The 27,834-nt window shown below is 31.3% G+C and overlaps 1 protein-coding gene across 1 annotated transcript; it reads right to left on the reverse strand.

Annotated features, from left to right (window-relative positions):
- Positions 1–139: 139 nt before the first annotated feature.
- LOC108910173 (dynamin-like) lies at positions 140–27,834 on the reverse strand. The gene is made up of 16 exons (XM_018714703.2): positions 27,515–27,834; positions 25,116–25,189; positions 18,480–18,629; positions 13,708–13,911; positions 9,583–9,775; positions 9,277–9,486; positions 8,620–8,827; positions 8,294–8,431; positions 5,048–5,205; positions 3,935–4,223; positions 3,716–3,856; positions 3,403–3,600; positions 2,015–2,216; positions 1,515–1,574; positions 1,114–1,200; positions 140–638 (listed from the first exon to the last, which is right to left on the reverse strand). The coding sequence occupies exons 1-15, from the start codon at positions 27,676–27,678 to the stop codon at positions 1,133–1,135; spliced, it is 2,457 nt and encodes an 818-aa protein (XP_018570219.1). The 5' UTR covers positions 27,679–27,834; the 3' UTR covers positions 140–638; positions 1,114–1,132.

Raw genomic sequence — 27,834 nt, forward strand, 5'->3', positions numbered from 1 at the left:
TAAGTGATAATCATGATAACTGAAAATTGTTTACTATACTTACTTTACATTACTGCTTCTTTCATGAAGAAGATCTTCGTAGAATTTCTTATAATATATATAGGTCTATTTAAAGCAATGAAACATAATATTACTACCTATAGTCTATTAATTTATTAAAAAATGTACACCTAAATAAGTAATAATACGAGTATGTGATAGTAATCCTATACCCTTTACTGTTGTAGTGAGATATAATAATCTTGATGACTAGAAGTTTTTAACTAAATGTTCTGTTAGTAAATAATATATATTCATTTGCCTGAAGATACGTACATTGTCATTTTTTTATCAAAATGAATTAATGTGTGTGTTACATGTATACTTTACGAGTTTTCTAACTAGATTTAAGAAAAACGTACATGTATAGAAATCAAAACTACACATATAATACTGTAAATAAATTGTTAAAATTGTTAAAAAATGTTCACTTAATTAATATGTTAGAATCAAATAGAATATCTTTATTTGCAAGAGTATTTCCAAAGCAGACCATATTTCTTCGTGATGTACTTAAATATGTACTACCTACTTCTTTTGGCATGAAATAATTAATGTGTGGCAAGATTAAGACGGAAGTCATGTTATCATGAAGTCATCTAAAATAGATAATTAAATTATATTTATAAGTATACCTACAGGGTGTTAAATAATTTTTAAGTATTACTATACTAATTAGTCACTTTAGTGTATATATAAACTAGTGTCAGTGATAGAATACACTAAAGCTTTTAAGCAAAAAGAGTTAATTATAATTGCCCAAAATACCATCCAAACCACATTTAAATGTCTCAAACAAAACACAATTTTAGCAGCACATCATTCACATATCATAAAATTGGTAATTTTTTTAGGAAAACGGTTTTACTTTCATCAATAAGTATCAAGAAAAACGACTTTAAATTTACATACTGAAGAACAAGTTTTAGGAATTTATAGTTTCACATTGCTTTGATTCCATTTTGTTTTATTTTTGTTAGTCATTTAAAGCGGGTTACAAACAATTAAGATTTTTCATAGACGCCATTGCAACAGAGGAAGCACAACACATTTTAAACTTCTCATTTCTCTTACCATTAACAACATACAGTCATTACGGTATAGATAGAATAAAAAAGTGAGGAATTAGCAGATTTTTCTCACTCTTAATCTTCCTTACACCTGGAAAATTAAAAAAACCTGGTCAATATTGCGATAGAGTATTTAAATAACAACTTTTAAACAATCAAGTAGCTTTTATTAAAAAAATAACATTTCTATAAAATCATAAAGTAAAATTTAATTGCTTATCTTTTGGTATAATTAAAACATAAATAAATTATTTTTACATCCCTTCTTTGTTAATTTGATAAATTGTTACAAATATAAATAAATTATAAATACATCAGGGATTTTTTTTTTTTGGTTAAAATTAAAAGTTGTAAAAGCGGAAAGTGAGATTCAGTATTGCCTATCTGGCAAAGACGGCGCCGTACCTGGGGGTGGGGGTGGTGCTGGCCTACTTATAGCTGGTGGGGGTGTAGACAGTCTGAAACCTAAAGAACGGAAAAAATAGGTAGATATATAAAATGAACAGGCAACTTATTTTTTAATTTTGCGAATTTGTCGTAAATTTGCAATGAAGCCCATTTTTTTTCAGCGCTTGTTTCAAAAAAAAAGGAAAAGAAAATAACAAAAATCCTTCACGTAGAAATTTTGATTTTGATCTTTCTGAAATTTCTAAGCCATTGAATTTTCTGGACTTTTTATCAGTAAATTCTGCTTGAAATTGCATTTCCAATACACAAACAAATTTTCGAGGCAAATTCAAGATAAATTCTGAAAAAATCAAAATTTTGAAGGTTTTCTGGCTTACATGAATAATCTAATTAGTTACTACAACAAATTTAGTTCTTTTTCTTACGGAAGCCTCATTATGGGAATACAGTGGTGTTTTTATAAATTTTCAAACAACATTTAAATAAAATAGACTAACCTCTTTTGGTGGCGGCCGAAGGTGCCGGTGTAGGGGTGAAAAGAGAAATTGTGTCCTCTTCTGATTGTGCAGATTTGTTTTTGGTGGTTATCCTCATTGAACAATCTCCAATTATTTCTAGGGCTGTTCTACAAGCTTGAAACATGGCCATTTTTTCTTCTCGCCTTTTTACTTCCTCTGGTGATTCTTCCATGAGATTAGCCTACCAAAAAATCATACAGAACTAGTTGATAATATTAAATCACATCGAAAGGTAGAGAAAGCTTTTTTCAGTCTGCCAAATTGTCCCACCACATCAGGAGTTTGGGACAGTCAAACATAAAAGCGGCTGTACATGTTTTTGATATGTCACACCTACAGATATTTTTTAACTCAATACTTTAACTTAAAGTACTTCTCTTTTTCTTTAATTTCCATTTTGGATTGTCTCGATATGACCTTTTTCGATATCATCCATTAAGTTTAGTTGATTTCAGTATGTAATCAACAACGTAATCAATTAACTTCAGTTAATTGCTAAAATACTTGCAGTCTTTCTAAATCGGGCTGCTTGATTAACGTGAGCAGAAGGATTTTAGAATTTAGAATAAGGCCGTTTTTCACCTCTTGATAAATTTATTATTTATTTGCCTGTTAAATCAATTTCATAAAAAACATAAGCATAAGAAAGTAACAGACATATATTTAATTGATAAATTAAACTTACTTACTTGATAGTTGACAAAAATCGGCCCTAAATGCATTAGTTAAAAAATATTGCAAATGATTTTACGTGATCAAGAACGCGTTATGACGTCATTTAGTGCGATCACGAACACAACCTGCTTATCAGCCGTCGTTGATTCTCGATCGCACTAATTGACGTCACGAATTAGCGCGGCAACAATCACCCGTTTAAAACATTTATTTCGTGCGCCAATTAATTAGTAATTAACAACCCCTTAGAAATTTCTAGTATTTTCACGACATTATTAACATAACATAACATAAGGTTAAATATTATTTCTAGGACATTTAAAAAAACAATAACAAATTGCTCATTGATTAAATACTGGAATCAACTAAACTTTAATTGGTGATATCTTGGAGAAGAAAATCTTATCGCAACAAACAAGAGGAAAAAATATCTATGTGTCATAACGTCAAAATACATAATGTCGAAGTGGTTTTTTATATATTTAGTTTTGAAATATATCAGTAAGTCTGACATAATGTCAAAAACAAGTCGAAATGGCTTTTTGGCACACATTTACATGTGAATATTTATATATCCTGAATTGATGGTGTATTTTTGCGGGCAGATTCGAATTCGAGGGGAACAATTACGTCAGACAATAGGTTTAAGTTCAAAGGAGCCGGGTGGTGTCGTGTATTTAATATTCCATTACCTGGTCTTCGTTTGCGTAGACGTGGATGAGCAGCTCTTCATAGATATACTTTTTGGTTTCGATTATTATCATATGTGTAATCGTCTTTGGCACCAAATCTTTCGTCGACTTTGTTACTATGCTCATATAGCTTTCTACCAAATTTCTTATAACTTCTACTTGACGCTTTAGTGTGGGGTCCACGGAATTCTCGAACATCTAAAATCAATCAAAAGATTTTTTTAAATCCAATTGATGAATTACACCTTATTATGGAGAAGTTTATAGGTATTTCGTATTTTGGATTAAGTGTATAGGTCATCTATATGCTTACATTATTATTGTCTTCTTCTACTTCATCTTCACCTTCTGGTTTAACTTTCTTCTCTGGATACACTCCAGCCCTTAAGAATGAGGCCTTCCAAGAATCTACTTCGTCTAAAGAATCACAGCTTAATTCTAATTGTTTGTAATCCTTGAAAGTAACATTACAACACATTTTTTACTCTCATAACTGAGTATACTGATAAAGATACTCTTCAGATTTACCTACCTTATAAATATTGGACCCATTTGGATAAAATAGAGCAAACAAATGCCTTCTAGACATGAAACTCGTTTCCATATCTCTCAATTTAAGGTTGACTAGAGGAAGTATGTACTGAATTTCCTTCTCCTCGTCGTCCTTGTACCACGACAGGCTCTCAGACGTTAAAACGAACCAAAAATCTCTACCCTTGATGATGCTCAGGTTCTGTAGACACATGAAACCTTTACGAATCACTTGATTTCCCAAATGTTTCGCTTGTCCGGATGACGCTTTTTTCGCCTGATTTTCCGCACTAAATTGAAAAAATGTATTAAGAGTACGAATTCTCAATATCAGTTCAATCAAAATACAGGGTGATTTATTTGAATATGACAAAAGTAAAATGGTGGATATCCCCACTCAGGAATGTGGAGAAGATATACAAAAGGAAACACAAATATTCTTAGTAAAAATGTTCAAAGGTTTATTCGTTGAGTTAGAGACACACTTTCTAATCGCAAAATGAGATGTCCGAGTATGGGCACAAATTATATCTGTAGCATTGTTGGTGGTTTGCACTAGCTCTTTATGTATCTCCACAGAAAGATGCTGACCAATTTGAAATCAGGGCTCTTCGTGGACCAAGAAATGAAACACCGTGAACATTATTTGGTCTCAAAAATGGCATGCAATTCCAATTAAAGTGTGGCATCTCCATGAGTTGATAACATAAAGCAGTCAAGGAGTCTTTTGGATTTGTAAAACGCATCTTACTTTTTGCTATGCTCTATTTTATTCTTAAGAAGTCAAAGTTGCCATTGCCACAATTTTGTATCATAATATTTTCTGTTTTCATACTTGCTAGCCAAGACATTGAACTGAACTAACTAGAAAACAAGTGGAGTGCAAGGATAAATACTTGATGAAGGGATCTATGATCTTTCTGAAGTTGGCTTATAGTACTATGAAATAGTACATGCAGATGTAGCATTGAGTATTATAATACAAAAAACAGGATTAATTAGACCGTTTTAAAATACGACAGGTAATCTACGAGTAGGTGGTAAACTGATCTACCTTTTAAATATTGTTGGATTCTATAATAAATCACCCTATGTTTTATGGGGGTGTACTTACTCTGCAAATCCTATGAAGTCTTCATGATTGGTGTTCATATAAGACAACTGGCAGTCTATGTAAAGGGATATCTGATCTTTACATGCTTGTTCTCTTCTTCTAATATAAGAAGTTATTATACTTTCAACTGCTTCCCTTAGACGTGGAAATCTAGCCATCTAAAAAAAAACATTCTTTGAAATTCATACTTTTATTTTGATTACCTAGTGAAAGTTGATAAAGCAATACTTTATTTTCGTTTAGTTTTATTATAGGTATACCATAAAAAGAACATGTTATATACATATACCATGATGCCAAAATAGTAGCGAGTTGAGTCAAATAAATGAAACCACAATTTGTATTACTTACATACTTCTTAGTCTCATAAAATAATATTGATTATTCTCTGTATGGAAATTGTAATTATTTTGCATAATGTCCAAGTATTACATTCAGGCTGCATACCTGCACTTGGAAGTGAATAAAAGTGTCTATCCAGAAGTGTTTATTATGTGCCAAAAAGTGAAGGTGTAAAGAAAGCAAAAAACGAACTAGCAGGAAAAAAATTGAAATTAACAATGACAAATATGCAATCCGTAGGAAGATTGCAAGTATTATATTTTAAATATGAATTTCCAATAGGAAGAAAATTCAAACTGCAAGATAAAGATTTGTCCCGGAAAGTTTCACTATTTTTTTAATCATACCTTTAGGCGGTAGCAGTGGCAGCGTTAGTCATTGTAAGGATAATCTAGTATTTTCTAAAATCGACATATCTATTTGTTGTTCTGTATTTAACAATTTTTGAAACCCTCTAAATTGACACGCCCATGGAATCGTATTCCCCTCACGCATTACCAGTCGCACGCATATGCATGTTGAGAATGAGACGGTGCTATGTTGGCACTAGAGTATATTTAAATATATCATGTTTTTAATTACATGTAAAAAAATAAATATAAAGAAAAATTGCCTTAAACTTGTTCAGCATTATGTTTATCCTAAGACAGTTCAGGGGGAGGAAAAATTATGTTCAGCGAAATTTTAGTTTTTTGCGTTTTGGACCTAATTCTTTTCACTCAATGGAACAAATTGATATTATACATCATCGTCAATTATTATTCTATCAATATAATCACCAAAAATTTGGTCTAAAACGAAAAAAAAACTAAAATTTAATTTTTACTTCAACTTCAATAGTGAATAACTTTTGAAGGAGTAAATTTATGCAAAAATGTTAAGAGACCTTTTTTGTAGAGCATTAAATTTTCTTTGAAAATCTGTATTGTTCTTTTTCAGATATTAATTTGTTCGTTATTTACAAAATTCCAAAGTTAAAAAGTCAAATCGAAAAAACATATCAATTTTCAAGGCTTGATTACATGGAAACGGCTCGTCTGCCGAAAATTTTCAATCAGACCTTTTTTGTAGGGCATTCTATTTCCTTCAAAAATATATGTAGATACATTTTTTTACCTCAATGGTTTGGCATTTTTGACGCAAAAATTGTATCAGGAATAAAAAATCGAAACTACCGATGATAAACCTCTTAAAATTAATATTAAGGGCTCAAACTATCACGATATTTTCTTTCGTCATTCTGAATGATATTCTAGATATATCTTCCAAAAAAAATAGTTAATTTTTTTGCCCTTAAATATTTTAGTATGCATATAAAACTTCTGGTGTTCTTCGAGCAACAAACTCTTCGGTATTAAAAACTGTACTTTAGTCTGTATTATTTTTATTTATCACTATTTCTTTAAAAAAGAAATCGTTTCCTTTATAAGGTAAGACACGCGAAGTTATCTGTTGCGTTTACTTCCTGCGTCAATGACCCGAAATGCTATAATCACATTTACGCATAGTTCATGACCATCGGGAACAAACCATATTTCACAGTTCTTTGTATACAATATTTAAACAATCATTTATACGTACTTTCTGTATTATGTAACTAATTAGTTCTTATGAATAGTAATACAGGGTGTTCCTAAATAAGTGTCGCAACGGAAAACTGTAAATTCCTCTGGAAAACAGAAAAACTTTTTTCCTCTTTCATTTTTCTCTCCGGGCTTTCGTTTTCGAGATACACGGTGTCAAAACTTTAATTTTTTTTTAGTTTTTCGCCAATATCTTAGGAATCGTTTGAACTACAGGACTGAGCTTTTGTACACACATTACCACTATTAATAGCTACTTTTTCGCACCCTTCTCGAATTCATTGGACGTGCCAGTGGTGGAGATTTTAAGGTATCGTAAGGGTTTTTTCTCCCCTAAATTTTACGCCACTGGAAAAATTGACTTTTGACAGCAAATTCTAAAGCGCCAATGAATTTTACACAATAAGAGTTCTCTTGGTTCATTGCTCTAAAGTCAACCGTTTTCAAGAAAAATGACTTTTTATGAACAAAAGCAAACATTTTGCTAACGTTTCGAAAATCTTTTGTAATTCAAAAAATAGGTAGTAATAATTAACAATTTTAACGAAATTTAATAACAGATAGGATTTTAACTTTTTTTTATCAATTTGGCGAGTAAAATTTACAGAAACTGTTCAAAATTACGTCCGTTGGCTTGAATGCACACATTACATCTTCTAATCATGTTTCTTTCTGCCGCTGTGGCTTCACCTCTATCGGTCAACTTTTCGATAGTATTAACATGGAACGTTAGGAAAATGTTTGCTTTTGTTCATAAAAAGTCATTTTTCTTGAAAACGGTTGACTTTAGAGCAATGAACCAAGAGAACTCTTATTGTGTAAAATTGTGTATCTCGAAAACGAAAGCCCGGAGAGAAAAATGGAAGAGGAAAAAATGTTTCTTTTTTCAAGAGGAATTTACAGTTTTCCGTTGCGACACTTATTTAGGAACACCCTGTATAAATAGGAATTAACGTCGAATTTATCTTCAGATGGAATTTCAAATGATTTACTCATCATCAACTATAATAATAATAGCTATTGATTTTTCAAGAATCTACTTCTGAATAAAAATAAATAAGCAAAAAGGAAAAATTATAACGAAAAAATCTTATAGGAACTTTCTTATAGAACATCAATAAAATTGATCATGTTAGTAATTACATATTATTATCTTAGTTTCAACAGGGGGATAAGTATACTTTTTCAAATAATTAATATTAATATTCAGAGGAATGAATTATAATTACTTAAATAGTTATTATTGTTCTTTGAAATCGGTCAGCACATTTGAGGATATGCATGCCTTGTTTGTTCTCTCCGTATTAAAATTTTTACCTACCTTTTCAGTGCAGGAATGTACAACAGCTAGAAGTTCTGTCACCACTAAATCCACGCATTTCATACAGGGTTCTTTTAAACGGGATATCTGTTTTTTGACTATGGCATCGAATGCTAAATCTGGTGTAAATAATCCAATCTAAACAAATAATAATAATAATAGATAGATAGTTAACAGTGAGGGGAACGTAGATATTTTCCTACAATTTCACATATGCTGCCAGTATTCACAGACAAAAGTACTTAGATATCGCATAAAAATTAATTTTTTGGAGCAACTTTTTAAAAGCTTCATAAATAGACAGTAGACAACTGCAAAATACTCACTCTTATACCGTGTATGTTGCAAATAGCGATCGCAATTTCTTTACGTAAATCAGCCTCATCAAACTCCATTTTTACTATTTCGAATGGGAATCTCTCGTGAAAGAGACAGTGGATTTTGGCTCCTCCAGAAAGCTCCAAGGTATTCACGTCGTTGGATCTCGATCCCTCAAGGGCTCTGTCGAAACTTAGGGCGAATTGTTGAATCATCCTAAGAACAAATAATACTCCAGAAAAGAAAATTTGTCAAAAACTTCGTTTTCACGGTAAGAGCTTCTAAATACAGGCGAAAAATGTTACATAACTTACTTGACACATCTTGTCACTGAATTTTCTATAAGGCCAGACATTTTTTTATATTAAAATACAAAATTTTTCCATGCTATGGTGTAAAACCAAAATTATTGCATAAATAAAACTAGTTTATAGGCTTATATTATACAAATGTCGCTTTGACATATTACTTGTCTGATTTTTTTCAATGATTTTTAATTTAAATTAGGAATGAGACAACAGATGGAACTAGTATTATATTAAGCTTTGTAAGAGAAAGAAAATGTGCGAAGTAATTAAAAAAAAGATTCTACTTGCAAAAAATATTTCCGCCAATCGAATTTTTCCACCTCGATGTAATTTACTCTTTCAATACTCCGTACTTACTGAAGTAGAGCTTTGGTTTTGACAGTTGGATCGTCCGGAGCGAAGTTCTTAAAATCCCCCAAGTCCTTTTCTAGCCCTATAATTTGTTTTTGTAATTTGTCCCTCAAAGTAGGTAATGTATTCCCGATGTGGGTGGTTAGTTGTTGATTCAGAGTCTTTTGCAAATATGGTGTGCCTAATTTGTCAGCTATATGCGAATACGCTGGATGACTAAAACAAAAATTAAAAATAGCCGTAATAAATCGAAAGGGATGCCTTTTTTGCCGTTTATTAGATATATATGTAGGTACTGATTTTTTTTACTACCTTACGAAGAATTTTCTTTCGGCAGTAATAGCCACTCTTATATCTTTCTTTCCCTCAATATCTTTCTGGGAACGATTAACGACCCCCACGTAACCCCGTCGAAGGGGCAGTAGTCTGTTTTCTAAAATTTCTCTTGCATCCGTTCCATCATCCATCAAGTCTAATTTTGTTATTACTCCAATTGTGCGGAATCCTAAAGGGGACAAATTGAAAGTATAGACAGCGTAATTGCTGTTTATTATAGAGTTTATGTATGATTATGTCTCATCAAAGTTTTTCCTCCTTTTGAAATATATCTTAAAATAACAATTACACAATGTTTTAAAACGAAGCAAGAAGAAATAATTCATTTTACCAGCTTAAATAAGATTCATAGTTCTTAAATGTCTAGTACATAACTCCTTTATAAAATCTAGTAAATAATATTAGTCGGATTGTATACATATACTGTGAATGGTAATTAGAGATCGGGACTGGGTCGGATGATCATAGTCGTCGCGTTGGCCTTTCGCTACAGGGCTCCATACGAATACGAAACCGGTAATAACGGCAGTTATTGGTTTCGCGTTTGCTTCGTGTATACGTGTTTTAATATTCAAATATCGTCGAACACGCCAAGAGGGTAAAAAACGACCTTTCGCTGATAAAGTACGCAAATTTATTTATTTTTATTTATACCTACCTGTTTATTTATATGTTTACGACGAACACGCCTATGACTAGCCGACGAAAACCCCGAACTCTAATGATATACATTTTTATCATGTGGTATTTTTTATCTAATATTCAAAAACAACAGTCAATAACATTGCGGTAGTCAAAGGAAATAACCAAAGCCGCATTTCAGGAAAAATTGTATGTAAAACGTATATAAACTAGTGGCAGAGATATACACATTTACTAAAAAACCTAAATTTTTGACGATAGTAAGTATTTTGAAAATTCAACTAGTTTATTTGTCCTAATATAGGAATACTTCAAAGAAAATATGTCTTATTTAAAGATCTTCAGAAGTTATTTCTTTTTGTGTGTAAAATAAGTTTATTTTTTTATTTATTGAATAAATCTAAATTACCTCTAAAACTCTTAATTTCTCAAAAAATATTGACAAACAAAATGTCAGACTTATATAGTTTATCCAAAAAAATCATTGGCGTAGAAATTTTGATTTTTCTGAAGAACAGCAAGTGGTAAATTTCTACGTCACTGATTTTTATGGATTTCTAATCACCACATTATATTGAAACTGCATTTCCAACAAAAGGTTCTTAAAAAAAGTTAATAAAAATATTTCGTAAAAAGGAGTTTTAGATATATATTCCATTTATTCAGTACGCATGTAGAGGTGTGATCAGTGTTAAAAGGAATGTATACGGGTAGCCCATCGAAAACGTACCGCAAGGCATTACAGGGTAGTAAAGAACTTTTCGGCAAAATCCAAAACAGGTCAAATTTGTTTCTGAGGGGGACAACTTTTGGCTCAAAAAGCATACCAAAATCTTCAACCCCCTAAGTGGGGGTGCTATCCCCTAAATTTTTTCAAATGGGAATGGGGGTCAAGTGGGGGGTCATTAGAAAGGGCTTTTAATTCTCTATACATCGATTCTTACTTTTTGAAAATCGATTCATTATTTTAGAAAATATGCAGCTTTGAAAATACGAACAATATTTTTGACGAGAAATGCGAAAATCGATTTAATTTTACTTCAAAACTTACGGTATTAGTCAAGTAAATGCTGAAAATGTTGTCCGCCAACTTGCATACAATGATACAGGTTGTCTTCAAACCGTTGTCGAACATTCTGGAGCACTTGCGGTGTTACTTCGCGACATACATTAATGATTCGTCCTCGCAGATCTTCCAAGGTATCAGGTGGAGTGCTGTAAACTTTGCTTTTAATGTGCCCCCAGAGAAAGAAATCTAAAGGATTTAAGTCGGGTGACCGAGGGGGCCACTCAATTGCACCTCTTCGTCCTATCCAGCGTCCTGGAAACGTCTCATTTAGGTAATTGCGCACATTGAGCGAGTAATGTGGAGGAGCTCCGTCTTGCTGGAAAATCAGTTCGTGTTCATTGTAAGCAGGGTCGTCCTCTATGATATTTGTTAGAGCTGGGTCGATGACATTTTGTAGTAAATCCAAGTACATATCGCCTGTCAAATTTCCAGGAAGGAAAAAAGGACCTACAATGGAATTTCCAAAAATACCTGCCCATACATTCAACTTCTGGGGGTGTTGGGAGTGTGTCTCATGGAAAATCCTTGGATTGGTATCAGCCCAGTAACGACAATTATGGCGATTCACTAAACCATTCAAGAAGAACGTACACTCGTCCGAAAAACACACATTAAAGAGGAAATTATCGTTTATCGCTCGTTCAGTCATTATTTCGCAAAATTGCAAACGACGATCAAAATCGTCTTCATTTAGCTCTTGCACTAGCCGAATCTTATAAGGATGGAATTTGTATTTTTTTAATATTCGTTGGACACTTGTACGACTCACTCCTGTCGCAGTAGCCAATTGCATTGTACTCAGCGTACTATCCATTGCCACTTGCCCCAATACCGCTATTTCCGTAGGTTCATTTAGTACCGGATTTTCAACCTGCCTCTTTTTGTTATGAACGGAGCCAGTTTCGCGAAATTTGGCCACCAATTCGCGAACAATTTTTCCAGACGCATGTTTCTCAGGATGCCGTTGGTTGAACAGTTCGGCGACCCGATTTCCGCATTCATTGTTTTTGAAAAAAAGCTCAATAATTTCTACTCTTTCTGGAATTGAGTACACCATAATTAATCAATTTAAAAGACTCGGCAGTATTGGTACTCTTCAACTACAAGTCACAAGACAGTTATCTAGCAACTTCTTGTGGCCTATCTAAATACGAAACAAAAAGCGGACAATTTTTTGCTCACCAAAATCAGGCTAAAGAATTCGCAAATCAGAAAAAAAAAAAAGCGAATTCTTTTGAAGGAATTTACCAAGCTAATACCGTAAGTTTTGAAGTAAAATTAAATCGATTTTCGCATTTCTCGTCAAAAATATTGTTCGTATTTTCAAAGCTGCATATTTTCTAAAATAATGAATCGATTTTCAAAAAGTAAGAATCGATGTATAGAGAATTAAAAGCCCTTTCTAATGACCCCCCACTTGACCCCCATTCCCATTTGAAAAAATTTAGGGGATAGCACCCCCACTTAGGGGGTTGAAGATTTTGGTATGCTTTTTGAGCCAAAAGTTGTCCCCCTCAGAAACAAATTTGACCTGTTTTTGGAATTTGCCGAAAAGTTCTTTACTACCCTGTAATGCCTTGCGGTACGTTTTCGATGGGCTACCCTGTATATATTTTTAGTATACTTATACAAATCAAATACTCCGTACTTCCAAAAATGTTTAATGGTGTTTATATTTTGTGTTCTCAATCAGAAATTTTGACCTTTACTAAGTCAAGTCAGCAGCTTAAGATTCATTAATTATTATCTATCCAGATATAATTTGTGTAAATATAATTTTAATACCTACTATATATCTCGGGAAAGAAGCCGAAGAAGAAGAAGGTTCATCTGAACTTTTTTTCCTCAAAACGATGTAAAGAATAATCTCCATTTCTCCACTACTATCAGTATTTACTTAAGGACCATCTCTATTTTTTATTTAAATATAAACGTATTTCACCAGTTTACGATTTCACGTCAAATTCTGATATAATAAAAAGTAATTAAACGTTAAAATCGGCCTGCCAACTTCACCGCGCAACTATTCTGTTTATTCCTGCGTATTAAACAAACAAACACAATACATTTTCAATATAGAAATTATACCTAAATTATAAAATTTATATAAAGTTAAAAATAATTTTAAATTGCACAACCAAACGGAAATTTTAGGTGAAGCGGTGCGTCACTTGCGTCACCTGACGAGCCGCCACTGTGCCAAATCGGTATTTTGTACCGTTTAAAATATTTCTTTCAACGCACATACATTTGTACATTACCTCTACAGTTTTGAATATTAAGTTTATTTTTTCCCATGTGTCTCGGTCGACGTCTAACAATATCCTTTATCCAGTAATTTTAAACATTTCTCTACCGAGACGAACAAAACAAACACCGATTCTCATTACCTTGGGGATCAACCTCCTTGGCGATTTGCAGAGCATCCGAGTTGGCCAAATCCGTGTTCGCCGGCGTTATGGCTAAGATAAGGCACGATTCTCGTTTAATAAATTGCAGAATCATCGCCCTGATTTGTTGTTCTATATCCGGAGGCTGATCTCCTATCGCGATCTTCGTCATGCCAGGTAGATCGATCATCGTGAGGTTTAATACTGAAAAATAAAATTCTTGTTTACTCTGATGTCGGAAAAGATTGAGGAAAAGATTTAACGCTTCTTTATTGGTTATGCAACGAATAATACAGGGTGGCCGGAAGTACGCGGACAATGTTAGAGTAGGAATTCCGTGGCTCAAAATTAGTGTACATTTTTTCATCATGAAAGTTCTCTTTGGGAACCTAGAAGTCATCTCTTACAAACTGTATGGGGTCCCATGCTGCTTTATAAAAACATGACCATTTCTATTTTCATCAGCCCCCACTGAATAAAATTCAGAATCCATGAAAGCTATGAAATGAGATGATATACAGCTTTTACATAAACAGATATTTGTTACAGTATTCTCTATGAATTCTTTAAAACAAATAAATACGTACTTAATCTATATATTTATATGTGAAAAAATATAGGTAATAACATGGTAATAAAAATATTTTACTGATGTTTGACAACACATAGTAGTAGTTTTCACAAAGCAGCACTTCTGAAAGTATTTTCTGCATAAGAGGATTCTTCTTGGAACTATATAAATTATCATACCTAGGTGCCCAGAATAATACTTTTTTAATTTATAATATCAAGTAATTTTAAGGAGCACGATACAAAAATTGATAATCAATAGCGTAAACGTGTCATACAATTAACATATCTTAAAAAGATTTGAAACTATAATTTGTAATATAATACTTTGCTACTAACAAATAGCGAGTAAACCACCTAAGGTGATTAGAAAAAAATCGCGAAACAGTAATAAAACTTTAATCATTTCTTCAAATTAATAATTTTTTTATTTTTAACCGAATGTTATACAATTATCTATTTTAATGCACTTTCCTACCAAAGTAAAATATTCTTATTACGGCCCTGATCAGCACTTCTCCATCTAAGGACACGGAAAACGGTTGAATGAAATCAAAATGCCAACAACGCATAGCCCAAGGAAATTGTACGAAAAAAGGAGGAAATCTCAACAAAATTCCGTCCAAGTTAAATTTTTACTTAAACATATTTGAGGTGTGCCAAACCGAAATCCGTAAAAATCACAAAAATCGCTACTCAAGATATTGGAGATTAAAGTTTTTTGCAAATATCTCGAGTTGTATGTATCGGACATCTATAAAGTCAGTATAAACGTATTAAATAATTTAATTATCTATAAGATTGGTCTCTTGCAATTTTTTCCAAAACCTCGCCCCTTTTCGAGATATTCAAAACCAAGGTTTTTCGCAAATATATTATGTATAAGATTGATCTATATTCTACCTCATGGGTGGTGTGGAAACGAATTCAAAAATATTTTTTAGAAATTGTAAATTTACCATTCTTGCAGATAATTAAATTCTCTACAACTTTTATATTGACTTTATGGACATCCGAGGCATAGGAAGCGAGATATTAACGAAAAACCGCTTTCTCTGGAATTTTGAATATCTCGAAAAGCGCGAGGTTTTGGGAAAAACTGCTATAATAGATACTAATTTTGTAGATAATTGAATTATCTACAACTCTTTCCTTATGGACATCCGATATCCGAGAACGCGAGATATTTGCTTCAAACTTTGACCTTCAATATCTTGGGTAGGCAGGTTTGTAATTTTTTTGGTATCGAGATCAAATGCCAATTTCTCTGGTCTAGCAGGGAAAATGCTGGTTTACAAATGCTGTTTTAAGCCAAGACACAAAAGTCAACACCTACTACGAGTGTAAAGTAATTTTATTTAGTGATAATACACTTTTTCAAATTGGTATAATAAAAGTTAAGAAATTCAATAAAAACTGCCGCTTCAGGGAATCTTTATAACTTATTCGTATCAACAAAACTTCTGTTTTGATATTTATAATGGCGGTTTTCCACTAAACGGACAGTTGAGTTTATGTCCTGTTTGTGTTTTCTAGAACCTGAAAAACAAAAACAAAACTAAAACAAACCCAAAACTCTTGTTTTCATCAAGCGGGCTACATTTTGTTCGAGTTTTGTTTTTGTTTTCGGTCCTTTTCTACTGGTTGTCGCGAGGAAGTCAGAACACATTTTTCCAATAACCAACCTACATGTTTAGAGAAGATTTTTTTATTGCGAAAAAAAGTGTCTACAGAGTGTCCCAGCTCGAACTCCATCGATGGATATCTGGGAAACCGCTCTAAGGATTTTTTTGAAATTGTGATGGTGTGATACGGACCGTGGGGCCCACCAAGTTAAAATATTTTCAAGGTCATCGTACTTCCGGTTAACCGAAAATCGATACTAACTTTCTTATTTTAAATGGAACCCCCTGTATATTATTGCATTTTTGGAAACATCATCCATTTTTAAGTTGAAAACATACAGCACACTCCATACTTAGGATTGACCGTTTCCGAGATATTTCGATTTTTAAACAAAAATTGACAGATGCAGACTGTCAGCAAAATTTAGTTTTCCCGGTTTATTTTTTTGTGCAAATTGGACATTTTGTAGAGGAAGACCTATTTTATCGAATTTGACATGAAAATTTTCTAGTTTTCATACAGGGTGGTCAAAAAAAAATTATCGAATGTGAAGTTCAGAATATGTGAGACTCGAAATTTTTAAATGGAAACCCCTATTTTTTTGCAATAAACAGGGGGTTCCATTTAAAATAAGAAAGTTAGTATCAACTTCCGGTATAACCGGAAATGCGATGACCTTGAAAATATTTTAGCTTGGTAGGCTCGACATTGTGACACCATCACAATTTCAAAAAAATCCTTCGAGCAATTTCCCAGATATCCATCGATGGAGTTCGTGGTATATGTACGTTTAAAGTGTTTACTTGGTTAGTTTGTATCCTAGCCAAGTAAACACTTTATCCGTACACATATATATTTTTTAATAGCTATAATTCATTAATGATTAAAATATTGTTTTCGGGAAGAAGAAAACGCCAACATAGATATTGGATAGAAAACACAACACGACCGTTTCCACTAAACAGACTTGAGTTTCAAAACACATCGAAACCTTTTGATGTGACCGCTTTCGAGCGGGACCCGAAAAACAAAACTCCAACTGTCGCAAAACACGCCAGTCTTCAAAAAGTTTGCGAAAAGTTACAGTTTTGTTTTATTCGAAACAAGTTTGTGTTTTGTTTTTGTTTTATCCGTTTAGTGGAAAACCGCCTTTTTGAAGCGGGACCCGAAAAACAAAACTCCAACTGTCGCAAACGCAAAACACGCCAGTCTTCAGAAAGTTTGCGAAAAGTTACAGTTCTGTTTTATTCGAAACAAGTTTGTGTTTTGTTTTTGTTTTGTCCGTTTAGTGGAAAACCGCCTTTAGTTATTTGATTAAATGCTCAAAGTGACCTACATTAACTTCTTGACAGAAGATCAAACTGTTTTCAATTAATTCCGGGAGTTTTGAATTTTTTAACTTAGAAGATAAGTATAGGATAGTATAGTAGAAGTAAAAATAATAAACTTTAGTTTAGGACAGAAACTGTGTGGCCTTTTATTAAGAAATTGCTGAAGGCCATTTTGGCGGTTTGGGTAAATTACAAAAATTTATTAAACCCCACTTTGTTCTGGACTTTTAAAAACACCTATTGGAAAAGTTGCTTATTCTCGGATAGAGATTAAAAAGACCTTTAAAAAATTTTAAAATTTTAAATTGTAAAAAGTTGAAAGATTAGTTTTTAAAAATAAATAAATGGGAATCGACGTGCCCGGCATTTTTTCCAGATATAAAAATATAAATAATTTAATTTCTTACTTTAGACTGCACTGTAGCTGTCTTATAGTGGTACTAGGAAACAATTTATTTTCATATGATTTTAGAATGATTTGAATTAAATACATCATGGTATTCATCTTTATTTTTTGAGTGCTAAATAAATGGCACACCCCCTAACTTTTTATGGGCATTTTAACGAAAGAACCACATGGTGTTCAAACCAATGATACAATCAAATGTTTTTTTTTGTTTTTGGTTAAAAATTGCGACATGTACTTTCAGATATTCTTAAGTGATCTATTTGCGGACTAATTTCAAATTGTTTTATAACTACATCCTATACAGGGTGATACACAAACACTTTCCGACCCGATAACTTGATAATAGAAATAAATTCTTGGTTTTATAAAAGCTCTTTTAATAGAGCTCCTTAAATAACACTTCAAAGAGAAGTCAAAATAAATTTTTCTGCGTCACTTTAAAAAGTGTTTCTCCGCTTCAAAATATATGATATGTGCGATGTAATTTATTTAATTCCATTTCTTAGTATTAATTGATGTCATCAGAACTCTGTCAATTGACTTTTAAATAGTCGAAAAAATTTTTCCCATTAGCAGTTTGCCGAACTTATATGTAAATCACTCAGTATATAAATTATGTAGTGGCATGGTGACAAAATTTAAATGTAAAAACCGAAGTAACAAATTAACTTTCGATAAGAAATTTTGTCAGACAGCAAAGTCCGATAAAAATTAGTGATAAACAAATTTATCAAGTCCGTTATTGCAATAACAACTTAACTAAAACAATATGCGCTATCAGCGATTCTATAAATTATAGATTTTAAAACAGATTTAATACGAAATATATATTTTACCATTTGGGGAATAAACCCTTAAGTTAATTGGTATACTAGATATTCCTTTGTTGCTTCCGGTAACTCTGTCAGTTTCAGCCTCGATTTCTTTCCTAACTTCATCGAAGTCGGAGAACTTCTGTCCTTTGCAGTGTAAAAATTCTGCATATTCTGAAAAAAAAATACAAGCATGAATTTATAAACCTTGTTGTTTATAACTAACACGTTCAAGTTCAAATATACCATAAATAGGATTTATTATTTAGTTAAATATTTGTTTATAAATATTTGTTTTGTACAAAATTATTACTTAATTTATAGTTTTTAGGTTTAAAGTTTTAAAGTAATGAACATGCATGTGGATAAAATATAATTTACTTAGATTAGAGAATATTTATTCACATGAAGAAATTTCAGTACTCGCTTCGTAAGATTATATCGATTTGATAAGACTTAACAACGTTCGATACTCTCGTCGTTAATTACATTCGTAAATTTGCCAATTGCTTTGATTTTATCTATACCTAGTTCAATAGAGTTCTTGTGATATAAATTTGTTACTAAATCTAATTCTTTAAAATTTAATTATGAGTTTTTTTTTCAATTATTCAATTACACAGACACAAAATTTCATATACTTTTTAACAGGGTATGATACCCCCTGTATTTTGACCCGCTGAAGACGATGGGGTCATCACAAATGCGCCATCACGTCAGAATTTTTCCTAACCTCCAAAAATATCTCAAAATCAGTGGAAATCTCGATTTTTTGTTAAAATTGTTAAGATTTTGAAATTAGAGCACACAATAGGGTCAAAATAAACATTATTTATTCCTGCACCTTTTTCTCTAAAATGACCCCTTACAGCAATTTTTAACTAATTTTGAGCATTAAAATGTATATAACTCTCATTAATGCATTTTATAGAAAAAAGTGTAAGAGTAAAAAGTTTTTATTTAGACCCAGTTAACTCCTCTATTTTAGCTTACTGAATGTGCTATAGAAATAGAAGCGAATTTATTAACACGTCTGTTTTGTTTAATTTCAAAACTATTTTAACAAAAAAAAACGAGAGTTCCACTGATTTTGATCTATTATTTGAGGTTAGGGGAAAATCCTGACGTGATGGAGCATTTCTGATCTGATGACTTCATCGTCTTCAGCGAGTCAAAATACAAGGGGTTTCATACTCCGTTAAAAAGTATTTGAAAAAACATTTTTTCTGTGCCTGTGTTATCAATCATTAATATTTTTAAGTAGGTAAGTTTTCAAATTTCCAACGTGTCTGTAACTAAATTAACCCTGTCCTCTTCACTACGTTCATTAAAACGTAATCTACGTAAATTAAACAATGATTCATTTGCAACAAATATTTAACATATTATTAATGTATATAAATAGGTAAACCGTGTTTGTTTGTTTTATTTACTACGGAATTCTTGAGACCAGGAAATTAATTCGTCAGGCTTCTTCACTAAAGTTAAAATTGGTTATAAAGTTAATTTTATGGAAGAGCCTTGTCATGCTTCAATGAATCGCATAGAAACAATAAGTATGTGCATATTTGAAAGTTGTTTTAGTTTTAAAACTTTGTGTAAAATTAGTGTGCAGAAGAATACTAGAATCAACTTTGATAGAAGAAATTCAAATAAAAGAAAACTGTCTTTTTGATTACATTAACATAAACGCCGTTGCAAAAATATGTGGCAACGTCTTACGAAACAAACATCTGTACAGAAATAAAGAGAATAGTTGTGAGTGACAAGTCATAAATACTAATAACAACCTCATTGTGAGTTACGGTTTCATCATACAGATCCAACCACGAACAAGGGAAGTTTCTGAATTTAAGACTGGCGTTTTATACACAAGAAATAGTACCTACTTTTAGTAAGGCAATGATAGAACAAGTAGATCCATCCAGGAAGGGACAAAAATTAACTCTAAACTAGAGCAACTTCTTTAGTTGCTCGTATTGCAAGATCACGAAGAACATATAAACATCAGAAAATACATTTTTCCTGTTTTATCCAGCAAATTTGTAAAAATACTCAATAATTGTGATTAAAGCATGTGTTAATAATTTCCTAAAAACATTCTGCGTTGTTTGATTATGTTTTAGTAATACCGTACGCAATTTTCCGTATACCTATTCAATAGGCGTACAAAGTTCAGGAAGCGTAAGACAAACATACGAAGTAAAAATATGCTTTTTTTCCTTATTTTGAATGTATTGTAGGTGTCTTATACCCTGAAGAAAACTTATATGACTGGTACAGTGAAGAGATATTGTTTCTAACTTGCTTAAATTCTCTAAAATGCTCGACAAAACATTGGGCATATAAACAAGCAGATACTGAAAATGTTATAACAAAAGTCATGAAAGAATACAAATATTTTGAAAATGAAAGTCAAGTTCATCGAGTCTAATTTGTAATAGTTAAATATGTATTTTTTTTTTAACTAACCGTCATTATGTTTGCAATTTCGTTGAAAGAACTAAATAATCAATAATGACATTGGAGAAATCTACATCGGAAAATCTTGCATGTATATTTTTGTCTGAAATAAACTGACGTGTTTATAACACTGAGTCTTCAAAGTACTAGTTGTAGTAATATGTTAAGTGTTAAGCGTAACTTATTAAAAGTATCTTACTGAGAAAATGTAAAGAAAAACATAACCACTACTTAAGAATTCTAATTTCAAAATATTTTTTGGAATTCGGCATCAGTCAGGTCAACGTTAATAAAAATAATAATAATAAAATTTACGTAAAAATTATTTATATTGTTTACTTTTATTATTTGTTAAACAATCAAAATCGTCAAGGATTATACAGCTTGAGTAGGCCCCTTAAAATGATTAATTTATTGGGCGACGATAACAATTCGTTGTTCTTAATTTATCTGTGTTTATTTTTAGTTTGATTCCCACCACAAACATCCAATATAAAACTTATAAAAACGACACTGCTTTATTGAAAGAACTAGGTTAATTTCGTTAACCTCAGAAATCCATTATATTTCGTATAGGAAAATCAGAAGTTGAAGCATCCTTTTTGTACACTGCAATTAAAATTTATTAAAAAATGGAATAACGGAAAACACATAAGTACCGGGTGTTTAGTAAAATCGTCTCGAATTATAACACCGCCTTCTCTGGTATAATTAAAAAAAAACAAAAGATTATTGTGAATAATTTTTTTTCAACGTCTACCTTAGGTGCAGACGATTGTTTTTTTTGTTGTAATGGAACTTATTTTTGTTACTTTACCTATTAAGAGTTTTTTTCTAAATGCAACGGTGTTCTACAATTTTTGTTTCGATTTTTACCTTAAATTTAGAAGAAGAATATGCAAAAAACGTTCAAAAAAGTAGTCAAACATGGAAAACGTATTTTATCAACTTGCAGTTTTTATTTGAAAGGTGGTATAGAAATTTTTCAAAAATATACTATCGAGATAGACCTGATCTTAACATGCACAGTAAGAGTTATTTTTTCAAAGGTTGCTTTTACATCTTTATTATATTAGATTAGTTACTTTTGGTTCTGTGACATATGCAGACTTATTAAGTGTTGTTGTTACTATTCATCATGGTTGTGAATAATTATTATAGGCAAAACAAATTATGAAAAATTGATATTTTTTTTTAAATATGTAAAAGTCATTTAATAATGTTTTTCAAATCCGGTTATTTATAACACTTGATTACCTACTATTTGTCTTTTAAAATTGTACTATTTTCTTCCTAAAAATACGTTCCTTTTGCAATTTTAATTAATGTAATCATTGTTTAAATAAAATTTACGAGTGTAATAATTTGTAGTAAATATTTTTTCAAGTACGTAACCAAGATAATATCTAGAAAATTTATAAATATTCACAAAAATATGTTACAAAGTTTCAAAAAAAGAGCTACAATATATAGAAATTTTCTAGACTATCTATGAGATTTTATTGGTATTTACAGTATTTAACACAATTTGTGTTTGTTATAAGAAAATAGAATATGATTATATTTAATAGGTTATAATAAAGTTAAATGCAATATATTTATACAGTATGTCCTCAGAAAAGGTGTTGAATAAGAAAAACTTTCTTATTTTTCATTTTGTCGAAAAAAGTTAGGTACTCTTGATAAAAAATGTTGCTGGTTCTTAAAGTAAGATTGGGAAAGAAAAATTTAACATTTCTTGTAGGTGTTCAATAAATTTAAAAAAATTAAATGGTACAAGAGTAAGGTGCAATTATTAGTGAAGATATGGAAATAATTTACTAAGAAAAGTTGTTCAAAAGTAAAAGGCAGTCTCTAATACCAATTTTCGAAAAAATTGGCCTACTTTTATTAATTTGTAATCGTTAAATTTATTTTATACAAATTAAATTATTCCAAATTAACAATTCAATCTTGTATATTCAGGTTTCTACCCTAAATTTAATATTACGAAATTAATAAAAAAATTCTCCCGGGTTAAATAAAAAATATAAAAATTGTATATCGTTCTCTTTGAAAAAAGGAAAAAAAACAATTGACAATCGCTTATCATTGAGGTAAACCTTGAAATGATATGGTAGTGAGTGCCAGTTTGTAATATTTTTTAAACATTTTTGAAACAATTAACATTAATTTTTTGTTTTTTAAAATCGGAATAAATGGCGAAGTTATAGCTATAGATTTTTTACGAGACACCCAGTATAAAGAACAGTTATATCAGTCGAGAACTGATTAGAGAACAGTCACGCTTTATTCGGGGTGATTCACAGCGTGTGACATCACTCCATTAATACCTTTGAAGCCTTATTATGACCCAAAAATGTTTGAATGACATTTTGCGTCCTAAAATGAATTTGTAAAATTGAATTTTAACTTTCTTGTTACATGAGGCTAAAAAATTAATTTGCCCGATGGGCTAATATGTTGTCAGACCAGATTATTTAATACGGGTTTTGTTTATTTATGTATAGGTAATATATAGGATGTCCCCTTACGAAATGAGCAAACTCTGAAATATAAAATTTTACACAAAAAGTTTCTGTGAACATCGATAAACTTTTAAAATCACGTTTTCAACCGGATTGGATTAATTTTGATCTCATTCGATACAAAATTTAATTATCGACAAGAGTTTCTAGGAAATATTTTCGAAAAAAACGAATAAATTTGAATATGACAATTGTTTAATGGGCTCATTCAGTAAATTTTCAAAAACGTTCTTATTTTGTATACACAAGGTATTACTCAAGATTAGGCGATCCTGAAAATTTCAACTCAATCCGTTGAGCGGTTTTCAAACTATATGGTTTTTAAAATGGCAGTGCAATGACGTCACCGCATGGGACGGTCAGCTGGCTTGGCGTTACTTCCAGATGAGTTTCTGCACGACAGAATTACCGAGACATTATTATTTTCTTAGGCGTTTTCACACTAGTGTTCTCACACTGGGAAACAATACAATATTAATACATATTTGTAATTTTTTTCTGTTCTGTGTCTTCCATATTGCTAACAAAATTCGGTATCTTAACGTACTCAATCGAAACTTAACAGGCAACTAAAACCCGACTAACCGACTGACTGACAACACACGTAAGCATGCGGCGTCGGTTTCCCATGCGGTGATGTCACACCCACCGGTTCAGCAGATACACAGCGCGGCCAGTTTATGATTTTTTTTTTGGATGACTTGTAAGCGATATAAAATTCTAATTTTTTGCGAAGAACCTTAAAATTGTAATATCTTTCCGTTAAGCAAATAAAAAAAAATGCTGAATTTCTACTTTAATTTTTTTCTGCCAAATCATAGAATTTGGGGAGAAATGTCATTACAATGTCTTTAAGAGAAATGTACATACATTTGAATGTTTTTATTTAAATTTTGTTAAATTTTATAGTTTGAGAATTTTCATTATAAGAAAATATCTGTCCATAAGAAAAATCTGAAAAAAATCTGGAGAATTTAGACTCCCAAATAATTTTTGAAATGGATAAGAAGTAGATTTTTGTTCTTTTTTCATTTTTTTCTCTCGGCATGAAAAACGCGTAAAAGAAGTAATTTAACTGTATAATTTTCGATTTTTTTTGTTTTACAGAACTGTAGAACTTGAGCAAAACTTACCTTACCAACGGTATTACATTTTGGATATTTTTATTTATAGATTTTAGATTTTGAACAATTCGTATTATGACAGATTCCTAAGAAAAGAGTTTAAAAAAGTTCTTCTAGACTAATTCACCCCTATTAAATTCATTTTCAAAAACTGTCTTTAGTTAAGCTATGGAGCAAGGAGATACGTGATATTTTTCGAAATTTTATGCTGTCTCTGGCGCATTCGCCAAATTATAGAAATAATTTTATCATAAATCTTTTTTTTCATAAAATATATTTTTGACTGTGTAAAAAGAGTAGTTTAATCCCTTGTCGGTGGGCTCTAGGCAAACCTCCTTTTTGCCCAATGAATGATGCGCCAGTGATGAATAATTTGCTTTTTTACTGATTTCTTTAAATCTACAGAAAAATATTTTACCAAGAATACACAGAATAAATAACTTTTTCAGTATTTACTCATACCTTGATACATTACTGTGAATCAACTAATAAATGTCTCGCCGGATTATTATAACTATTACTAGATTATAATTGTCAACACTTACCGAATTTGGAATTGATCAGTTGCAAAATCAAGGGTCTCCTGGTAACGATTCCAGAGCCCCTTGGGAGGAAATCCCTGCAAGGAAATTCAATTAGAAGTTATTGGTCGTTAATATCTGTTAATTACTTGTTTACTGTTAGTGACTCAACCAACTGCTCGTTAGAAAAAACTAAAAATAAGAGTATCATACGTACGATATTTAACAACCTATTTTGACACGTTTGGTAAATAATAGAGATTTATTTTGTAGTAGGTAGCTAAATAAATACAAACATGTTCGTATATTCTAGAGACCTGTAACACGTTTTAAAACTTTTTATTTTGCACGTTTTAACCTTTTGTATAGTTTATATAATGTTCCCCAAAAAATAGTCTATAATATGTATATATTTTAAAATTATTCCGGTAATCTGAAAACAACAAACTCATAATGGTCTCAAAGTTATACGAGGTCTGCTCAGAAAATAACCGAACTTTTTGAATTATGTACGCGCTAGTGGAGATATTTAGTAATATGCGGTTGGCAGTATTGCATTGCGATATTGTTATTTAAGTACGTGTTTAAGTTTAGTGACGATTTTTTCTGGAACAACGATGCAACCTAAAATTTTGCGTGAAACTGAGGAAAATTTCAGAGAAACGTCTCACCTTTTGAAACAAGCTTACGGGGATGATGCTCTAGGTTATAATTGTTTTTACGATCTAAAAATGGTCGTTAGTCAATTGGAGATGATCCTCGACCAGGAAGGCCTTCGACTTGAATTAATGACTGCCACATTCAAAAAGTCAAAGATCTGGTGCGTGTAAATCGCCAATTGACATCAAAAACAAAGCAAATTCGTCATAGACTTTAAAGGCCAATAAAGTTAAAAACATAAAGTTCGGTTATTTTCTGAACAGAAGGTCATTTTGACAACTACATATATTTCATGACAAAAGTTCAAAAGATTTTGTGTTTTGTGTTAGGTACTTCTTTTTCATGCCAAGTGGCTTAATGTGGATCTAATAAAAAGAATAAAATAATAGTAGGACCGTAAACAAAGATAGTATGATTTTTAAATATGCCCTTTAGTATTTCAACTTTTTCTAAACAAAATCGAATGTTTTAATTTAATTTTTTCCTATGACATCACTAATAACCAAGAACCTAATTTATTCTTTCGATATGTAAAGATTTAAAAAAATCGTATAAATTTTATTTGTCATGTTTTGCATCTATATTTGTCCAATAATTAGTAAATTAAAAGAAATTATATGTGTTTATTAGTGCAATACATGGAAAAACATAATTAATATTAATGTTAGCAATTTTTTATATTAATTTGTATTTGAACTTCCATCTCGAAACATTTCGTAGAAGTGTCAAAATTTGAAATAGTGTTTGTTCCGATAATGTTCTGGACTACCCGCGACAAGTAGATTAAATGAGAAAAAGTAATAAATCATGGTTTTAATTTATATCGGTTTCCCGTAAGAAAACTTTAATATCTAAATTAAGATATTTTTTATCCGTAGACATTATTTATGGTGCTAATATACTAGTAAATTTTTGAACGGATGAGATTTAATTTTTTTAATTGCAAATTTTCATTGAAAGTTTAATAAATAGGTATAAAGTAAAATAAATTCGTACCGATTATGAGTAGTATACATAGCTGTAATTATTGGATGTATAAAAAAAACTGAAAATAAGACACAATGTGTAAATAAATAAGCGTACTATTTTTTTGTTTAAAAACTTAAACATCCACAAGGATATGCTCTGTGATTTCATTTAATCGACAAAATTAGTTCTATAATTTTCTGCAATTCTATTACTGCATCAAGCAAAACTTAATGTAATACAACAAAACTTGTATCATTATAAAATGAAATTAACTTTCATTTCTCATCTATCAGTCTTACAAAATATATCAATGATACGCTTATACATCAGAAACAATTAAATTTTCGCTTAGGCAAACACAATGATGTTGGTTTCTGTAAACAATTTTGTAAATTGTTTTAGCTAATCCTCTATTGTTTTCCAATTATTGTGCTGTTACACCGAGATCAAGATTTTATATTTTTAGGAATTGCTTCATTACATCCACGCTAGATTAGTAAATAACAAGAATAGCAACGACTGTAGTTTAAAACATATTCGCACTGTTTACTGTTTTTATATCTGCTCAGAATTGTTTCCCGTAAAATTGATATGTATGTCGTGCTGTTTGTTATCTCCGTTGCTGCACATTTGAATAAAAACGACACATATTTATCAGATAAACGACAATCAATTGAAGGTTAAATCGTTTATAAATACCTAGAGAAGCTCCTCTCAGGAGTTTACTTTATTTTTTAAAAATAACTCGCGCCGTCCGGCATTCCTCATAACGAAAATCGAAAGAGATCACTCACCTGCCCACAAAATTTTCTAAAACGGAGCTCTTTCCTGCCGACTGTCCTCCCACTACCGCAATTTGAGGTAAATCTAATGTCAAATGGACTCCTAACTGCGTAAAGGCATCCTGTAATTTGTTCACAATCGGTATAAGTTGTTCCATGCCCGTGTTGCCTGCCATTTTTTTTAACTTTGCCGGAGTTACCGCATTTATTTTATTCTTATGTGGTAAACAAGACTAGATGAGTACACAAACTACACGCGCTTCTGACTAGACGTGTAAAACTGTGACTCACATGGTAGCTTTAATTGTCCATAAAACCCAGTCTTCGGTCGG

This window comes from Anoplophora glabripennis, unplaced genomic scaffold, assembly GCF_000390285.2.
Source record: "Anoplophora glabripennis isolate ALB-LARVAE unplaced genomic scaffold, Agla_2.0 scaffold372, whole genome shotgun sequence".
NCBI classification, from domain to species: domain Eukaryota; kingdom Metazoa; phylum Arthropoda; class Insecta; order Coleoptera; family Cerambycidae; genus Anoplophora; species Anoplophora glabripennis.